The sequence below is a fragment of the Panthera onca genome, chromosome D1 (assembly GCF_046562875.1).
Source record: "Panthera onca isolate mPanOnc1 chromosome D1, mPanOnc1 haplotype 2, whole genome shotgun sequence".
Taxonomy (NCBI): Eukaryota; Metazoa; Chordata; class Mammalia; order Carnivora; family Felidae; genus Panthera; species Panthera onca.
This window is the reverse complement of record NC_138348.1, coordinates 94,713,120-94,731,942: the sequence shown is the minus strand read 5'-3', so window position 1 is coordinate 94,731,942 and position 18,823 is coordinate 94,713,120. Positions and strand designations below refer to the sequence as shown.

Here is an 18,823-nt window from a genome sequence, read left to right as displayed (position 1 = left end):
GGGGCCCTCCATGGCATCTGGCAGTTTGTGATAGAGTTTCTGCATAAGTGCTTCCCCCATCCCCATGTGTCCTTTGCCCTTTAGGACGCCAGAAGTCCCCCCTCTTTCCGGATGCATCAACCTCTCCTCTCCTGTGGCTTCCTGGGGCAGGACACAGGCTTTCTGTATCTTCCCTACTTCTGTTACCTTCGGCACTCCTACGCTTTCAGCTTAAGGGGTTTGACTTTTGTTCACTAGAGGGAAACAGGTGGTGACAAAATTAGCTACCAGTTGGGAAGCTGCAGTCCTGAAACATCTTGAAAACATATTTATTCTTAATTGGGTTTGGTCTTTAAAGAAGTAAAATAGACACCTGCCACTTTTCCTTGGGCTTCTAAAATGCTCTTGTGGGAGGTTGCCAGTGGTTTCTGGGGAATCAGGGGCCCGGAGCTATTCCCGCTTGGTTCCTGAATCAGGCTCCTTCTGCTTCAGCCGGTGGTAGAACCAAGTTGGCACGGCCACTGGGATGGCTTCCTAAAATTATCTCTGTGAAGGGGCCCTCAGGGCACCAGCGTCCCTGCTCTGCGGCCGGCCCACCCCTCCCCCCCAGTCCTGCCCTCACCCCTACATGGGATGGTGCTGGCCTCTCTGTCCCCAGAGGCTTCCTGTTGGGCTCCAGGCCAGCCTTTCACAGGCCTCCGTACAAATGTCCCCAGGCCTGGCTCCAGCTCCAGGAAGTCCTTCTCTGCCCGTGGACACGTTGCTCTGTCTTATTTGGCTTCCCTGTGGCCTTTTCACCAGCTGGTTGTTGAGATAGCTTTGCTCTTAGGCAGGAGTTGTTTTCCTCAGGTGTGTTCAGAGACTTGTTTATTTCCGTGGTTTCACTTGTGGCCTTGCGACCTCATGGCAGGTGCCATTACCTGGCAGACTGTCCCATTTTTTTTTCTTTTTAGTTGCAGTATAGTTGACACACGATGTACACGTGGTCTCATGTGTGCAGCTTAGTGTACGTAACTCCATACATTATACTATCCTCTTGTCACCTTTCGTCTCAGGAGTTTTGCTGCACTGGACTTTCCAGATGTCTGTGCTTTCTGGCCAAGGGCTGCCTCCTGCAGAGCAGAGACGGTTGGCAATTTCAGCAGAATGAACACCCGAGCTCCTCCCAGATCCCCCTTGCGGCCCCCCAGTTTAGATCTCCCTGGATCTCGTCACTGAGGTCGTTCCTGCCACCCGCCCCTTACCAGCTTTAAGTGAGTGCCATGGCCAGCCAGCATTGTCATGTACTTCAGATGACAGAACAAAGAATTCTTGGGCAGAACACCTCTACGGAAACCCTTTTTCCTTAGCTTACCAATGGTTTGCTCTTTGACATGTCATGTACTCCTGGAAACCCTTCTTTCCTTCATTTTTCTTTCTTTCTTTTAAAAATTTTTTTGTTTATTTATTTTGGAGAGAGAGTGTGTGCACAAGCAGGGGAGGGGCAGAGAGAGTGAGAGAGAGGTTGGGGGTGGGGGTGGCGGTAATCCAAAGCGGCCTCCGTGCTGACAGCAGCAAGCCTGATGCAGGGCTCAAACTCCACAAAATGCGAGATCATGACCTGAGCCGAAGTCAGGTGCTTAACCGACTGAGCCACCCAGGGGCCCCTTCATCTTTCAAATGGGGATCCGAGTGTATGTATTCTTACCTACTTTATGAGGTTGGAAAGATCAGATGGAAGAATGTATGTGGAAGCCCTTTGTAGACTGGAAAGCACTGTTTAAATGTGGAGCTTTACTGTTAATATTATACACAACGTACTAGAACGCAGTATCTTGGATACACTGAAAAAAGCAGACAGTATTTGCCCCAAAGGAGATTTTTTTCTCAGGCAGCCAACAGGTCATCCCCAAGGCATGGGCAGTGCAGTGCTAACTTGCTCAGGCTTGAATTTGTCGTAGCTCTCTCTGTGCCTCAACGGGGGTAGAGCTCTGGGTCCAGTAGGAAAAAAAAAAAAAAAATGAATTAGGCCCTGAATATGTCAGAGGGAAGAGGAGGCCGGGCTTCTGTGTGACACAGCGCTCAGTTGGCTGAGGTGGAAGATACAGTTATTGAGGCGTGAGGGCTGTGGGATCATATAGAAGAGATTTAAAGCGGAAGGGAGGGCGCCTGGGTGGCTCAGTTCGTGAAGCGCCCGACTTCGGCTCAGGTCATGATCTTGTGGTTTGTGAGTTCGAGCCCCGCGTCGGGCTCTGTGCTGATGGCTCAGAGCCTGGAGCCTGCTTCGGATTCTGTGCCTTCGTCTCTCTCTGCCCCTCGCCTGCTCACACTCTGTGTCTCTCTCTCTCTCTCTCTCTCTCTCTCAAAAACAAATGTTAAAAAAAATAATAAAGCAGAGGGGACCGTATGAACAAAGTTTAGAGGAAGGAATGTGCACGGTTTATTTGGGGAACACAAGTGATTCTATGTAAGCAGAACATTAGGGGCTGAGGCAGAACTGTAGGGGAAGTTGAGAAGTTGGGAAGAGGAAACTGGTTTCATGTCAGAAAGCCTGTGTGAGAAGCAAAGAACCTTGGATGTATTGTAAAGCATTAGAGGAAAGCTTCAAAGGAGTTTAACCTGGGAAGAGGCATGTTGATACCTGTTTTAGAAGATAACAGACGGTGGTCTGGGCGTATTCGTATGCTGGGGCTGGCTTACATCAGCCAGTTGTGCACACTGATCCCCAACTGTGATATTAGCTTGACATTGACCACGCTGGGAACAGAAGTGGCAAATGATGCATATCAGTTCCCTCTTTCCCTGAAGCTGGTTGTTAAACACTTACCAGCTCAGTCAAGGGGCCATTTCAATGGGGTCTGGACGTCAGTCGTTTGTACACAAGGGACGTGTGTTCCAAATCCTTCAGGACCCAGCCCAGGATCCTCTGAATCAGAATCCAGGGAAAGTGATGGGTGGGAACCTGTCTTTTAAAAAGTTGCTGGGTGATTCTTATGTAGTCAGTCTGGTACCGGTCTTTGGTTCAGGGCCGGGGCAGTAGGGAAAGGGAGGAGGGATGGATATAAAAGATGTGTCACGTAGGAGCAACAGAACCCAGTGGCCAATTAGAGGTAGGGAGTGGAGTTTCCTTGTTTGGACAACTCAGTGGGTGGATGGAGATGGATGGATGGTGAGCTAAGGAAGGCAGATAAGAGTTACCTGGTGGCAGAAGGCGCCTGGTGGCTTAGATGGTCAAGCATCCGACTCTTGATTTTGGCTCAGGTCACGATCTCACAGTTCGTGGGTTCAAGCCCCGCGTCAGGCTCTGTGCTGACAGCGTGGATCCTTCATGGGATTTTCTCCTTCTCTCTCTGCCCCTCTCCCCTGCTCCAGTGTGCTCTCTTCTCTCTCTTTCTCTTAAAATAAATAATCTTAAAAAGAAAAAGAAAAGAGTTACTTGGTGGGAGGAGTGAGAGGGGGGAAGAGAGCCGAGGGTGGTTTTGGATATGCTGAGAATTCTCTAGGGAGGCAGGATCTTGGTGATGTCTTACATGCATTTGGATTCAGGGAACCTGGTGCTTGGTAGAACAGTCAGGTTTGGGACAACATGTGGGTTGTTGAAGGTATGGATCTGGAGGGCATTGTTGGGGGAGAATGTGTAGAGAAGAGAAGGGGACGGTGGGCAGGACTCCAGCAACGACTTTTCAGAGAGTGGTAGAAGAGAAGCCAAGAAGACGTCCAGCAAACAGCAGTTTGCTTATTACTGAAGTCGGTGGTTCCATGGAGGGAGGAGTTCCTTCTTTCCAGCATTTCCAAAAGTCTAATAGAAGCCGCATATGCTTTTTTTTTTTTTTTTTTAAGTTTATGTATTTATTTTGAGAGTAGAGAGAAAGAGGCAGAGAGAGAATCCCAAGCAGGCCCTGTGCTGTCAACACAGAGCTGGTCATGGGGCTCAAACTCACGGACTGTGAGATCATGACCTGAGCCCAAAGCAAGAGTCAGACGTTTAACCAACTCAGCCACCCAGGTGCCCCTGCATTTTTTTGTACTAAGAGTGACCAAAGAGCGTTTGAACTGTGGTGTGAGCATGTTATTAGATGCTGACCTGAAGTTTTGAATGGTGGTTATGTATCTTTGATTAAAAACACACACACAAATTAAGTAGGAGGCAAATAGTGTTTGGTCCCATATCAGAAAGATATCTTTTAAAATATCATAATGGGGGGCGGTGCCTGGATGGCTTAGTCGGTTAAGTGGCCAATTTTTGCCACCATGATCTCCTGGTTTGTGAGTTCGAGCCCTGCGTCGGGCTCTGGGCTGATAGTTCAGAGCCTGGAGCCTGCTTCAGATTCTGTGCCTCCCTCTCTCTGCCCCTCCCATGCTTGCACTCTGTCTTTCTCAAAAATAAATATTAAAAAAATAAATAAATAAAATATCATAGTTGGGGATATGGTTTAAAGGTTCTTGGTGTGGGGCTCTCTGTGAGTTCTGGGACTGTCTCTGGACTTGCCCCTGTGAGAGGAAATTGGTAGAGAAAGGACTTTAACTTCTTGTTTTGAATAGTTTAGATGAAGGAACCAGGATCAAGATGATTGTCAAACATAAAGTTTCGCAGGGTGTGGGGGCGTGGGGGAGATGCCTGGCTAGCTCAGTTGGTAGGGCATGCGACTCCTGACTTTAGGGGCATGAGTTCGAGCCCCACGCTGGGTGTAGAGATTATTCAGAAAATAAAAATGAAATGTTTTGGGGTTATCTGTGGACAGAATGATTCTGGCTGGCATTGGCTTTGAGAAATCTACGCATCTTCCTACCACTTAGTCCAGAAGGCTCTGGATTAAGAAGCAAAGGATGTCTTAAAGGCTGGGAGGGGCACTGAGGGCTAGCTGAGAGGGTGGGGAGGCTGGCCAATGAGACGCCACTGCCTAGGGTCTCGACAACTTGTCAGAGACTTCAAGTTCTGGGAAGCATCTTGGTTGGTCACAGTTATCACTGATTAAAGGTTTACCACTAAGTGACCTGGTTAATGCCTCTGTGCTCTCTTACGAGGGTTTAAGATTTCACAGCGAAGGGGAAGTAGTGGTCGAGGCCAAGGAAGCTACCAGGGCGTGGGAACCAGAGAAAAGTGGTATGTTCCTTAAGAGTGCTTGAAGAGAGAGTTTAAGCGGACACGAGTTCGCTTGCCCCCTTTCTTCAGAAGCCATTTGAGGAATATAATGGGGTAAGTATAGTTCTTTTAATTGTGTGCGGGGAAGGGCCTAGAATTTCACTGTAGGTCAGGGAACCTTTACGCTTTGGGAAAAATATCTCAGAACAGGGCATAAGAGAACATGATGATTTTTTTTTTTCCCCCTCCTCATCTGATGCTTAAATATCTGTATACCTGAGAGCCAAGGATTGGTGACATTTGAAACTCATAGACAATTCAGAAAGAAAGAAACAAAAAAGTTGTAGCCTTGGGCTTCAAAATCTTTTTCTATTAACTTTTTCCCTCTGGTGTCTAATTGGAGAAGCACATTCTTTCCTACCTCCCCTCCAGTGGAGGCTCTGTCAGGCATGAAGCCAGTCATCAAAAGTTGGAGCATACCTTTGGCAGGGGGGTGGGGCAGAGGAGGGCAGGCCTTAGGAAGGTTTTCTTTTTTTTTTAATTTTTTAACGTTTTTTTATTTTTAATTTTGAGACAGAGAGAGACAGAGCATGAATGGGGGAGGGTCAGAGAGAGAGACACACACATAATCCGAAACAGGCTCCAGGCTCTGAGCTGTCAGCACAGAGCCCGACGCGGGGCTCGAACTCACAGACCGCGAGATCATGACCTGAGCTGAAGTCGGACGTTTAACCGACTGAGCCACCCAGGCGCCCCGAGGAAGGTTTTCTTAACAGTAGCTGCTTTCTTCGGAAGGCTCGCATGTGTCTAATTCAAGTTGGTATCTCTAGAGCACCCATGCCTGGAATGTAGTCTGTTGGAAACTTCTTGAGGTCACAAACGATGCTTTACACACTGAATAAGGCCTAGGGTACTCTCAACACAGGCATCTGGGAATGCTGATGAACGTTTGGAAGTGTGTGGTCATCTGGAGAGAGAGTGTCATCTGTGCGGATTTGATAGTACTTACTCAGCAAAGTGTCTCTCTGGAGGGGCCAGGAGTGGTAAGTGGAAATGAAACATAAAATACGATCTTTGCTCTTTAAAAAAAAAATTTTTTTTAACGTTTTATTTATTTTTGAAACAGGGAGAGACAGAGCATGAACGGGGGAGGGTCAGAGAGAGGGAGACACAGAATCCGAAACAGGCTCCAGGCTCTGAGCTGTCAGCACAGAGCCCAACGCAGGGCTCGAACTCACGGACCCCGAGATCACGACCCGAGCCGAAGTCGGCTGCTTAACCGACTGAGCCACCCAGGCGCCCCGGATCTTTGCTCTTAAATAACTTTACAGTGTGGCAGAAGGCATAGGGAACTGAATCATTAATTACTGTATCCCAAGGAATATGCTAATTTTTATGGTAAAGGGTAAGATAGAGCGATGTAGGACCATAGTGTAGGCAGGGGCCACCAAGGAAGATTTCCCGGAGAAGGTGCTGCTTTTGAAGGATAATGATAGCTATAATAGTGAGTACCCAATGCCAGATCCCTTTCCAAGTATTCCATGGGTACTATTATTCACAACACCCCGATGGAGAAGAGAACTATTGCCATCCCCATTTAATAGAGGTCAGAATTGAGTAGGTAGAAGAGTCAAGACTGGAACCCCAGCAGTCCCAAACTAGAGCCCTCAGGCTTAATCCAGGATGGGGTGAGTGGAGGAAAGGATATACCAGGCCCTGGGGGAAGTGCCTGAACCTGGGACAGGGAGGATCACTGGAGGGGGTGTGGGCCACGTGGGAGCTGGAAGATAGATAGCAGTTAGCTTATTAGGGTTTTAATTGCTAAACTAAGGAGCTTGAACTTGGCTCATGAAATTATGGGAAGTCTGCAGGACTTTTAAGCCTAAAGAGACAGGATCGAATATGCATTTCAGGAAGGCCATCAAGTGTCCAGGATAGACTGGAGTGGGGCCAGATTGGCAACAGGAAAAGCAGTTGGGAGCCTATTAAAGTAATCCCTGTGAGGAGTGATGAGAGCTTGGCCTAAGGCAATGGCCAAAGGAGTGATGAATGGAGGCCTGGACTGACTTGAGGGATACAAGGAGGTAGAATCTACAGCCCTTGCCGTTAAATCCAGATGGAGGTGCCTGTCTAGTGTTAAGAAACATGAACCAAAGCTTGAAAATCTAACTGGCTTTATTAATCCAGTCATGAATCAAGCAGCCTTCTGTCTAGCAAGTAGAGGGAGCTCTGAGGAGGTTTCTGTAGGAAGGAGGGCGAGGTAAAACATTAGCAAAAGAAAAGAAAGGATTATTTGAGGCAAGGTCACCTTCCCTTAGGGGAAAGGGGAGGGAGTCTTCTTATCATGCAGATTTTGTGCAGATTTTGGCCCTTGGAGAGGTCCAGGTGACAGATTACCTCGCTGGTGCAGACCGGAGAATTTCTGATTGAGCCCTTAGGACTCCAGACTCCATTTCCGGGGGAGGTTGGAACTTGGCCTGTGTGACGCCATTTTGGACCTGTGTTTTTTTTTTTTTTCTTTTTCACACTAGTTTGAATGAATCCTTGTGGAATGCAAGGGAAAGACAAAAAAGATGGTGCCTTCAGGATTGGCCGTGTTCAGTTTGAGATTCATGTTGGACTCCAGAGAGTTCAGTACCCATGCAAATGAATGACAATAAGTGTTCGGGACAGTTCTTGGGTGCTTTATTCTTTGTGGAAGCCTTCTGGTTAGCGCTTTATATTAGTTAACTTGCTCCATCCTCAAAACAGTTGTACGGAGTTACTTACATCTTAACAGGTGAGGTGATAGGAATGTAGAGAGAAATAGGCGGGTCTCAGTGACTCTGATGAGAAGTGACAGAGCTGGAGCTCAGATCCTGGGTTTGATTGGGGAACCTCCGTGCTGTCTAATAAAGCTTTCTGCAACGATGGACTTGTTCTATGTCTGCACTATCTAATACAGAAGCACATGGCCACGTGTAGTCGTTGAGTACTTGAAACATAACTAGTATGACTAAGGAACTCAATTTTTAATGAACGTAGATTTAAATAGCCACACGCGACTAGTGACGGCTCAGTCCTTCTGCCCTGCTGTCTCTGGGAATCATCAGTGTATCCATCATAACTGAAGGTTTGGTGTGGATACGATTCCCCAGAGAGGTATTGTGGTGGATTCTTCTGTGGGTCACAGGCCTATCTGAGAATCGGTGGGAGCTATAAATCATCGCCCATGAATGTATAATATTATTGCACAGTATTTTGGTAATAACAGGTTCACAAAACGCAGGGTCCCCTGGCATAAAGCTGGGAGAGGAAGGAACCCAAACAGAATGTCAACTCATTGAGAATGGGGATCTCATCTGCTTTCTACTCTACACTCGGGATCGAGATTGCCAAACAGTGCCTGGTACAGTTGGTATTTGATAATTTATTAAATGAGTGGCTGAAACAGAAACTAAGAGTCCATGAAGCTCCCGAAAAAAAAAGAGAAAAGCCAAAGTAGGACAAAACCCAAGAACCAGGAGAAGGTGGTACCATAGGAGGCAGAAGGGTGAAGTTTGAAGAACGGGAACAATAGTGCAGACCTGCCTGGGTAGTCAGATAAGATTAGGACATAACAGCTGTCATTGGCCTGGCAGTAATGGAGGTCCTGGTGGGTGAAAGCATGGAAGGGTGGGGGTGCTGTCCAGATTTAGTGGACTAATTCACGAGGCAATGGTGAGGAAGTAGAGGCAGTGAGCGTGGAGTCCACTGCGTTCTCCATCTAGGTTGCCCATCAGAATCACTGGGAAGCGCTTGAAAGATACACATTCCTCTGGGTTCCTGGCTGGCTCAGCCGGAAGAGTGTGCAACTCAATCTGGGAGTCATGAGTTCGAGCTCCATATTGGGTGTAGAGATTATTTAAAAAAATAAGTAAAGATAAATTAAAAAAACCCCACACATTCCTGGACGTGTTCAGACTCTAACCTGGCAAGTTTGGAGAAGGGCCAAGGAATGAGTTGTAATGAGTTGAAAGATATTTAGCTAAATTCTGAATCCCTGAATCTTTGACCATCCACCCCACCCAGCTGCAAATTTCCATGGGAGCCATTACACAGACCCCTTCCTGCTAACTTTGTGGACACATTGTCAGTCTTCACGCAGAGTGTGTTATTTTCTAAGTAATTTTTGCGAACATTCAGGTATGCTGTGTAAGAAGCTGGCAGTCATTGGCAGTGCCCCAAATCACATCTGTTTACTTATTTTCTATTATTAGACTTGCCCGTATTCATTTGCCAAATGACAGACTATTCCCCTGCATTCTCTACTTCTTTGCCACCTGCTTTTCTTCCCCCCGTGCACCTTTCCTACTCACACCAAAATGGAAAATGCCAGAGCCATTACACAGGTGAATAGAATTCAGCATGAAAAGTCAGCCTTCTCTTTTGTCAGGTGACCCTACTTTTCAGGTCAGTGGCTCTCAAAAGTTTGACCATCAGTGCCTTTCTTCCTCTCTTCCTCCTATGCATTGGATGCTTCAAAAAATTTACCTGCCAAACTAACTGAATATTGAATACAGTTGACGTCCACCATTGACGGTACACCCACCAAAGCTCAGATACTGCCCTAGATACGTGATTTCTCCTGTGTCTAATCCTCACTGCAATCATTTGGGGGTATACCCACATCTGACACTTAGAAAAGTTAAATAACTTACCCAATGTCGTCCTGCTAAGTGGCAAAGTCAGGACTAGAACTTGTGTCCCGCTGACTCTAAATCCTGAACTCAGATATCGTGATTGGATGACTCACCGCTTAATCCTCAACACCATTCTCTAATTTGGGGGGAAATAGGCTAAAAGAGGGTAAGGGACTTGGCCAAAGCAGAGGGCCAATAAAGCCAGGGCAAACCTAGGTTGATCTTTCTCTGTGCTATTCCTACTACATCCACTGCTGAAAATAATTTCTCTCCCCGTATCAAAGACATATATCAATCAAAGCCACTCTGAGTCTTGAAGCTTCCAGTTAGCATGAGGTAACACTCTAGATTGCTCTGGTTACAGCCGAAAGCAAAGGAATTTGATAAATAGTCTGTACAGCCATAGTGTGGGTAAATGGATGGTTTCCATTAGGCTCTGGAAATAACAGGTTGCCCATCCCTGTACGTGCTTGGAATCCCCCCAGTCTCTCAAAACCCACTCTGGGCTTAGGAGGCCATGACCCCTTTAGTATTGTCTGGGAGAGAAAGCTGTTTTTGCATACGAAGCACCCACTCAGGAAAGATGGCAAATTGAGTCTCCCTATCAGGGAAGCTGTACTTTCCAGAGGGCAAAAGGACACCTTCCTGGTGGCTTGTGGGTTTAGCCTGTACTTTCTGCAGGTGTTCTGGGTTGGGGGAGGGAGGAAGGGAGATCAGTGGAATCATGGGATTTACCCAGCCTGCACCGCGGAGCTTCCTGGCCATTGTCTCTGATCTTCTGTCTTCTGAGGTGTGCTTTGGCTCAGATTACAACGTATTTTTCCCAGCTTGTGCTAATGTTACTGGTTTGATATGACCTTCGAGGATAAGCTCCAAGCACTAGTTTGCTGGTGGAGAATAAAAGCAGGATTACGGATCTGATTTGTTTCAGCTGGTGTCCCTTCGGAATATTCTGGAATTTAAAGAAGCCGCTTCCTCACCTGATTTAGTAACACACTCTAGTGTTTCAAAATTTAATTTATACGGTGGTTTTCATCTAAAGCTTGAATTTACAACAGGAGGGATTTACTTCTTTAGCCGTCTTGGGGGAATAGCAAACAGTTGCCTGTACAAATTTCTTTCCTTTCCATGGTAAGCCTATATTCAGTCACCTAGAGCCTAGATCCAAATCTTTGTTCAGAGTTGGGGTTTTTTTGTTTTGCTTTTTTTTTTTAAGGTTTTCTAACATTTTTATCTGTTAGTGCCCCCTGCTGGACTTCTTCCAAGTTCTTCTTCACTTTAAGCTGTAGAGCCCAGATGGGGCACTCAGTGTCACCAAGGCCTTCCCTTAAAATGGAGAGGTTGGGGATGTGGCCCTTGACCTCTGGCATTCCATAACTCCGGAAACACCCTACTCTGGTGGTCGCTTTTTCCGTGACCTCAGGATACTGGTAGATGTCATTCAGGGAGCAAGATGAGCTGCCCTGCTTCCAGGAGCTCTGTTCTCATTTGAATCAGGTTCATTTAAGAGCAGAATGGAAAGAGTTTATGTGAGAGGGTGAGGCAACATCTCAATCTCTGGAGTTTCTGCTCAACAATATTATTTCATGGGGATTGAGCGGAGGAGTGCTTGGCATCCATCTCGCTTACTTAAGACTGTCGAAAAACAAGTTCCAAGAACAAACGGGAGGAGACAGGACTAGTCCCCTCCTGGGAGCTGTAAAGGAGGAAGCACCCTGTGCACCCTGTGGCTGCCGCCACCATGGACTTATGTGCAGTCCCTCTTGTTCAGCGTCCACCTGTCTGACGTGGTCCCCGCCTGCCCCCAACAGAAGTGTCTGCCATCTGCCCTTCGTCCATCTTTGTAGAGTGGCCACACCGCAGTGCATGGTGACTATCTGTGCCTCTGTGTCCTTGTCTCCTAGCACAGTGCCTGGTACATGATAAGTGTGTGGTAAATGGAACTAAAATAGAATGTCCTTCTCTTCAGTTCTGTCTGTCCTGGATCTATCTGAATTTCAAGTGTGCGCGCTGAAACCCTTGTCATCCAGCCATTCCTTCTCTTCCTGGCCCCGAGTAGTTTATGTTTCTGTAGCATTTAGTATTTACTTCTAAGAGTTACGATGTTTGCTTTTAAAGGTAGTTGCTTACGTCGACTCTTACTTTCCAGATCCTAAACACCTTGAGAGCAGGATCCTTAACTCGATTGATGTCTTCATTGTCCGTGACCCACGAAACGATGCATAATAATAACACATAATAATAATAGCAGTTATATACAGCATTTAATGTGCGCCGGGCACTCACTGTTCCCCATGCTTCACATATGTGCATTCTTTAATCTTCGCAACAGCTTTATGGGACAAGAACTGTCATCAACGTCTGTCTCCATTTTGTAGGTAAGGAGAGTGACATTAAGTAATTTGCCCAGGGTCATATAACTAGGAAGCGAGGAGCTTGGATTCCGTCCCCGGCAGCATATTCCAGAGTCTAGACCTTCATCGCTGCCTTGATGCCGCCTCTTGTCGGCACATGTGCACGTGGAGGCCATTTACGTCAATACTTGTCTAGCGCATGTAGGTTATTTCTTGGTTATTTAGAACCAACAAACAGGTTGGAGGTGATCCACTGTTGCTTTCATGTCCACCGTCCGAACCGCCTCCTGAGCCACGGGAAGGCCAAGAGGGGGCACCAGGACGTTGGTTCTAGTTTGAATTTCAGAAGCGTTGGATGGATGAAGTTCTGACTTCAAAGGCAACAGTGCCATCTAGTGAGACAGCTTGCTAATAACAGCTCCGAATCCTTTTTCTGACACCCCGGTACATCATCCTTTCATTCTGGGAGCCCCAGTATTAGCTTAACTTTAAGTTTTGATTGCCAGAGAGCGGGTGGGGTGAGAAGGAAGACTAGCTTGAACGGAGCCAAGCCCAGTCTCTTCCTTGAAGAGGCTGCGATGCTGATCGTGGTCCTTTGGGTTGGTTGAGCCCCATTGGCTGTTAGTGCCCAACACTGGGCTCCAGACCCCCTCCCTTCTGCTTCTGCTCACGTGTGCTGCTAGGGGTATAGGCTGGTATTCCTCTCTTAATCCTCGCCTTTGGAGCTGTCTGCTCTGTTGCGACCATCTGTGAGTTGCCTGCTGGAGTACAGACCACATTCCAGGTTACGTAGGAGACGGTACGTGATGCATTATGACAAGTTAGTCCCAATGTAAGAAATCCCACGGTCAACAACATTATAGCACAGTTTTGCGATGAGGAGTTTTTAACAGGCAAGTCTCTGAGACCTTGGGAAGGGGGTGTGATGAGTAGCCACTCCACAGTGAACAAGTAAGTGGCAAAAAAGTGCTAGGTGTGGGGTAAATGAGAGAGGAAGGGCTGGTATACACACTTCAGTTCTGCCAGGCAAGTGGAGGCTCTGTGTTTGGTGCTGTTTTGATTTCTAGGGGGTGTATGTGTTCGAAAACTTGGTATCAATTGCTTCTAAGTTCATTTACTTCTTGTTGAAAGAATGGAATAGAAGAGCATGGTTATAACTTCCCTCACACACACACATAAAATTATGTGCTTCTTTGGTTGGGAGTGAACAAGCCCTTACCCTACAAGACTGTTCAGAGGCTCAGCGTCCTGGGGATCTAGTGGAAGGAATATGCTCTGTGGAGATCAACAAATTTTTCAGTGGTGAGCAATCCATCAGAACAAGAAAACAATTTTGGTTATACTGGAGCCTGAGTTAATAGCGACATTTATGGTAATAGGAATTTACCATTAATAAAATCTATGCAAAGCACAGGGTTTGCTAATTTTTTTGGTTAGGGGACAGATAAAATATTTTAGGTTTTGTGGATCTAATGAGCTCACTGCATAACTTACAGTGGTGCCTTAACTATTCGGTTTGCCATTGTAGGTAAACAGCAGCCATAGATAATATGTAAATGAATAGGTATGGCTGTGTGCCAATAAAACTTTATTAATGATTATGAAATTTGAATTTCATATAATCATCATGTGTCATGAAATAGTATTCTTGTTTTGAGTTCCCCCCCCAATCATTTTTTTTTTTTTAAACACCATTCTCAAGGGACCGTAAAAGAAAAAAAACAACAGGCAACTTCAGATTTGGCCGGGGAGGGGGGGGGGGGGCTGTAGTTTATGGACTGCTGATCAGATGTTTGGATTAGTTAAAAAAAATAAAAATTATTTGTTCATATGTTCAGTTAGTGTCATAAGATGTCTGAACAGCTTTTCTCTCTCAAGTAAAATGAAAGGTGGCTGAATTCCATCTACTATAACTTCAGTGTAAGCATTTTAAAGAGCTCTGTGAACTTGAATCATCTTGGGCTGGGGTGGAGGGACTCTGCCCTCTAATCCCTCCTTGGCCTTCCCAGGAGGAAGAGAAGCAGGCCCGGTGACCCCTGCCCCCATCAGGTCTTTCTCCCTACTGGAACTCTCCCATCCCCCCTCCCCCCCTCCCCCCTCCCCCCTCCCCCCCCCCCCCCCCCCCATCTGCACCTGCATCTTGAGAGTCTCCATGAGGTTGAAGAAACGTGGGATTGTTACCCTGGCATATGGATTAAGAAGCCCACGTATAAAAAGTACTGGAGGGATTTGCTCACTGAGATTAGGTCCCCAAGGAAGAATAAGGCAACAGGTCGAGATTTTCCACTTCTGCCTCAAATGAGCTGGGTGGAGTTTGCATCACATTTGTATCCTTTCTCCTATCTATTGCCTGTCAGTACACTCTCTGTGTACAGAGTTACATGGGGGAACTTGTGTCTTTAAAATTTTGTAACCCAGTTTCTTTGTCAAGCTGTGGAGTTGAGCTGACCTCCCCCAGGGTTGAGAAAGAAGTCAACGGCTCACATCCTGTGTCTTTCTGCAGCAGCCAGCAGAGTAGCCAGCAGAGCAGCCACGACGATGATTCCAGCAGGTTCCTGAGTCCTCGAGCGCGGGAAGAAAGGTAAGGCCAAGAGTGGGGGGAACGGTGGGCTGAAATGTTTGCGCATGATCGTCCTTCCGGTGCCTGGAGAACCGTGGGCAAAGGCAGGGTGGGAGGAGGCTTCCAGACGTCTGTGCTCAGACTGGCCAGGAAGGCCGGACATTCGCCTGGGAAGTGAGAGGGTGTAGCACCAAGGGACTGGCTCTAAAGGCTTTCGGTGTTCGGCAAGGAGCAAAGCCAGTAGGTGGCCAATCAGAGATCCCGGGAGGACCTCAGCGTGGACTTGGCTTGAGGCACATCTTAGCGGCTGGGTTGCAGGGTGGATGGTGCCTGAAGAAGAGCCGCGTGGCCTGGCATGCCGTGTGTGGCATCAGGTGGCGGCAGAGCACCGGGGTAAGGGTGGACTGTGATGTCAGAGGTGAATGAGGGTGGATAGGCAGGGGGCAGGGAGGAGGGAGAGGCTCTTGGGGTCTGACTCGTTAAACCCTGAGGATGGGAGCACCAGCCGGCATCTACCAGTCGTCCCGTAGTGCCCGTGTGCGGCGGACAGGGGTCCACTGTAGCGGGTGAAACTGTGCCAGGGCACGTTGACCGCACTGATGCTGACGAGAGGGGGGTTTCGGTTGGCATGCCGCGGCGCGGGGCTCTGCTTTTGGTCCAGCTCTGGTTTTTGTCAACGTACCGAATGAGAAAGGAGAAGGTACTTCTATGTCATTTATCAGACTTCTGGCAGACACTCAGCTGGAGGGAATAGAGAGAGAAGACCAAGGATGACAGGCTCAGGATTTAGTATTTCAGATGGAACCGTGGGTGCAAATGACAAGATTTTTTTTGAAGGAAATGTGCCATTATATTTATATTATGTGCTTATAAATCTATAGTAGAATGGTTTTTTTTTTTTTTTTAAGTTTATTTATTTTGAGAGAGAGAGAGAGAGAGCGCAAGCAGGGAAGGGGCAGAGAGAGAGGTATCCCAAGCAGGCTCTGTACTGTCACTGAGCCCTCAAGAACCATGAAATCATGGCCTGAGCTGAAGTCAAGAGTCGGGCGCTTAACCGATTGAGCCGCCCAGGCGCCCCTAGAGTAGTTGCTTACCTATAGGATTGCCACAGGGAGCCTACCTTGACAGGATTTCATGTGAAAAAGAACCTGGGCGTTTTATTTACCAGCAAAATTACGAACCAATAGGATGACACAGGGACCAGATGATCTTTGAAAGTCCGAATTCATTCATGGAAGTGTGGAGCATGGATTAGAAAGAGAAAAAGATCTTCCTGGTCTGTACTGGTTTGACCATATCTGGTGTATCCTGTCTAGTTCTTTGGAAATACATGTATTGATAAATTAAGAATCTAGAAGGAAGGATCGCGATGATAACGCAGTATGATAAGGACCAGTTGAAGGAAAATGGCTTAGCCTGGAAAAGAGAAGGGTTTCAGTGACTCTAACAACTGCTCTTTAAATACCTGGAAGCCTAAGAAATAGAGCGAGAGCGGGAGAGGTCATAGCGAGAAGCATTTCAGCCCTGGGTAAGGAAGAATTCTGTGGTTACAGCTGGACTGTAATGGTATAGGCCTTGCAGAGATAGGTACTATCCCCTCAATAGAAGTGTTCAAGCTACAGCTAGTAGTGGATCAAAAGGGGACTGTCTCCTGGGGAGAGGGTGGGGCCTTGCTAATCCTTTCATAGATCTCTTTGCATTATAAAGTTGTATGGGTTCTGCCCTAGTCCTCAAGTATCAGCTTAGCTCATCAATTCAAACTGAGGGGATAGGAGGCAGGGGGCCCCCAGGGGTAAAGACTAATCAATCTTGTTAAGATGCTTCCTCAGTTACCATCTGATGGCAGTTCCCTCTGTCTCTCCAGTGGCCCATACACTGTCTTGTCAGTGCTTTCTGGGTTTCATCAACCATACTCTCAAAATTAAAAAAAAATTAAAAAATTTGAAAAAAGGGGGCTGTGGGGGCACCTGGGTGGCTCAGTCGGTTAGGCAACCGACTTGGGCTCAGGTCATGATCTCGCGGTTTGTGAGTTCGAGCCCCATCTCGGGCTCTGTGCTGACAGCTCAGAGCCTGGAGCCTGCTTCAGATTCTGTCTCCTCCTCTCTCTACCCCTTCCCTGCTCACGCTCTGTGTCTCTCTGTCTCTCAATAATAAATAAATGTTAAAGAAAAAAAAAATTTGAAAAAGGGGGCCGTGGAGTCCCCCGGCTCAACTTCCTTCCCTTGTGCTTGGACATCGCACATCTCCTGAAGTGTCCCGTCCCGTCCTGGGAGAGACGAGTAGGCCGTGAGTTGCAGGCTCTAAAACGTTTCTCCCGAGGCAAACTTCATCTCTTACTCCAGGACGTGACTACCCGAGCACTAGAGACTGCTCTGCCTTTCTTTTGCTCTTTGGGGTTGTACGTTGACATGAATCATATTCTAGCTCCTTCTCTACCCACTTCCTCAACCAAATGAAATGTTGCAAAGGTTCTCCAGTCTGAACCTCTGCCCAGAAAAGTCCTCGGATGTCTTCCCTGGGCCTTCCCATCCCTGGCCCCCTGAAAGGCCCCTAAACTCTTCAGCTCCCCTTGGGCAGTACAGGAAACAAAGCTCTGATCAGAAGTATGCCTCCCATGGTGATCTCTGCGGACCCCCTCCTCCCAGAAGCTCAGGACTGGTATGTGTTCCACGATGGCCATTCTGAAGGAAGTCTTTTTCTTTTCTTCTCATCCAGTTGGTTCTCCTGGAGAGAACAAGTCCCCAGAGTGCTAATTAATCACCAGTCTCAGTTCAGAACAAACCCTTACGCCCTGCCCCTAATCCTTCCTATAATATGTTTTTACCCAATTAAGAGACTTTCTGGGGTGTTTTGGATGTTGGTCTGCAGTTATCCTGGCCTGGGGCAAGCGTGAGATCCAGACCCTGGGGAGATTTTCAGCTGTGGTGGGGATCCCACTTCCTGCTCCTCACTGTGGGCCCCATTGAATGGACAGTGCCCCCTGCTGGGTATGGCGGCATTTCCTACAGAGGCCAAGCCTTAGTGGAATGTCATTTACCCTTGAGAATTTCCGTGGGAGGCCGCAGAGCAGGTATTATGGATCGAAAATGGTCAAGTCGGTGGGAAATATGGACCCTTTTCTGTGGCTGCTCCTAATTCTCCAAACCACGTGGTCAATTATCAGATGAAGGATAGTTTCATAGAGCAGGCAAAAAAAAAAAAAAAAAATTAACATTGATTGCTTCTGCCTCACAGATAAAAATTCTAATCCTTAAGTATGAGGTATTCTTTCTTTCTTTCTTTCTTTCTTTCTTTCTTTCTTTCTTTCTTTCTTTTTTCTTTTACAGAATTGTATTTCTTTTTTCTTTTTTTAATTTAAGTTTTTTTTAATTTACATCCAAATTAGTTAGCATATAGCGCAACAGTGATTTCAGGAGTAGATTCCTTAATGCCCCTTCCTCATTTAGCCCCTCCGCCATCCCACACCCCCTCCAGTAACCCTCTGTTTGCCCTCTGTATTTAAGAGTCTCTTATGTTTTGTCTCCCTCCCCGTTTTTATATTATTTTTGTTTCCCTTCCCTTATGTTCATCTGTTTTGTCTCCTAAAGTCCTCATATGAGTGAAGTCATATGATTTTTGTCTTTCTCTGACTAATTTCACTTAGCATAATACCCTCCATGTAGTTCCATCCACGTAGTTGCAAATGGCAAGATTTCATTCTTTTTGATTAACGAGTAATACTCCATTGTATATATATATACCACATCTGCTTTATCCATTCATCCATCGATGGACGTTTGGGCTCTTTCCATACTTTGGCTATTGTTGATAGTGCTGCTATAAACATGGGGGTACATGTGTCCCTTCAAAACAGCATACCTGTATCCCTTAGATAAATACCTAGTAATGCAACTGGTAGGTCGTAGGGTAGTTTTTTTTTTAACTTTTTGAGGAACCTCCATACCGTTTTCCAGAGTGGCTGTACCAGCTTGCATTGCCACCAACAATGCAAAAGAGATCCTCTTTCTCCACATCCTCGCCAACATCTGTTGTTGCCTGAGTTGTTCACGTTAGCCATTCTGACAGGTGTGAGGTGGTATCTCATTGTGGTTTCGATGTGTATTTCCCTGATGATGAGTGATGTGGAGCATTTTTTCCTGTGTCGGTTGGCCATCTGGATGTGTTCTTTGGAGAAGTGTCTATTCATGTCTTTTGCCCATTTCTTCAC

At 46.9% G+C, this 18,823-nt stretch overlaps 1 protein-coding gene across 7 annotated transcripts in view; it reads left to right on the top strand.

The window, feature by feature from the left end:
* GRAMD1B (GRAM domain containing 1B) overlaps window positions 1-18,823 on the top strand; it is a 241,680-nt gene that overhangs the window by 92,064 nt on the left and 130,793 nt on the right. For all 7 annotated transcript variants that reach the window (XM_078432873.2, XM_078432875.2, XM_078432876.2 and 4 more), the window contains exon 2: window positions 14,560-14,637. In XM_078432873.2, the coding sequence (XP_078288999.1) occupies window positions 14,560-14,637 (78 nt within the window). The remainder of the gene's footprint in view (window positions 1-14,559; window positions 14,638-18,823) is intronic.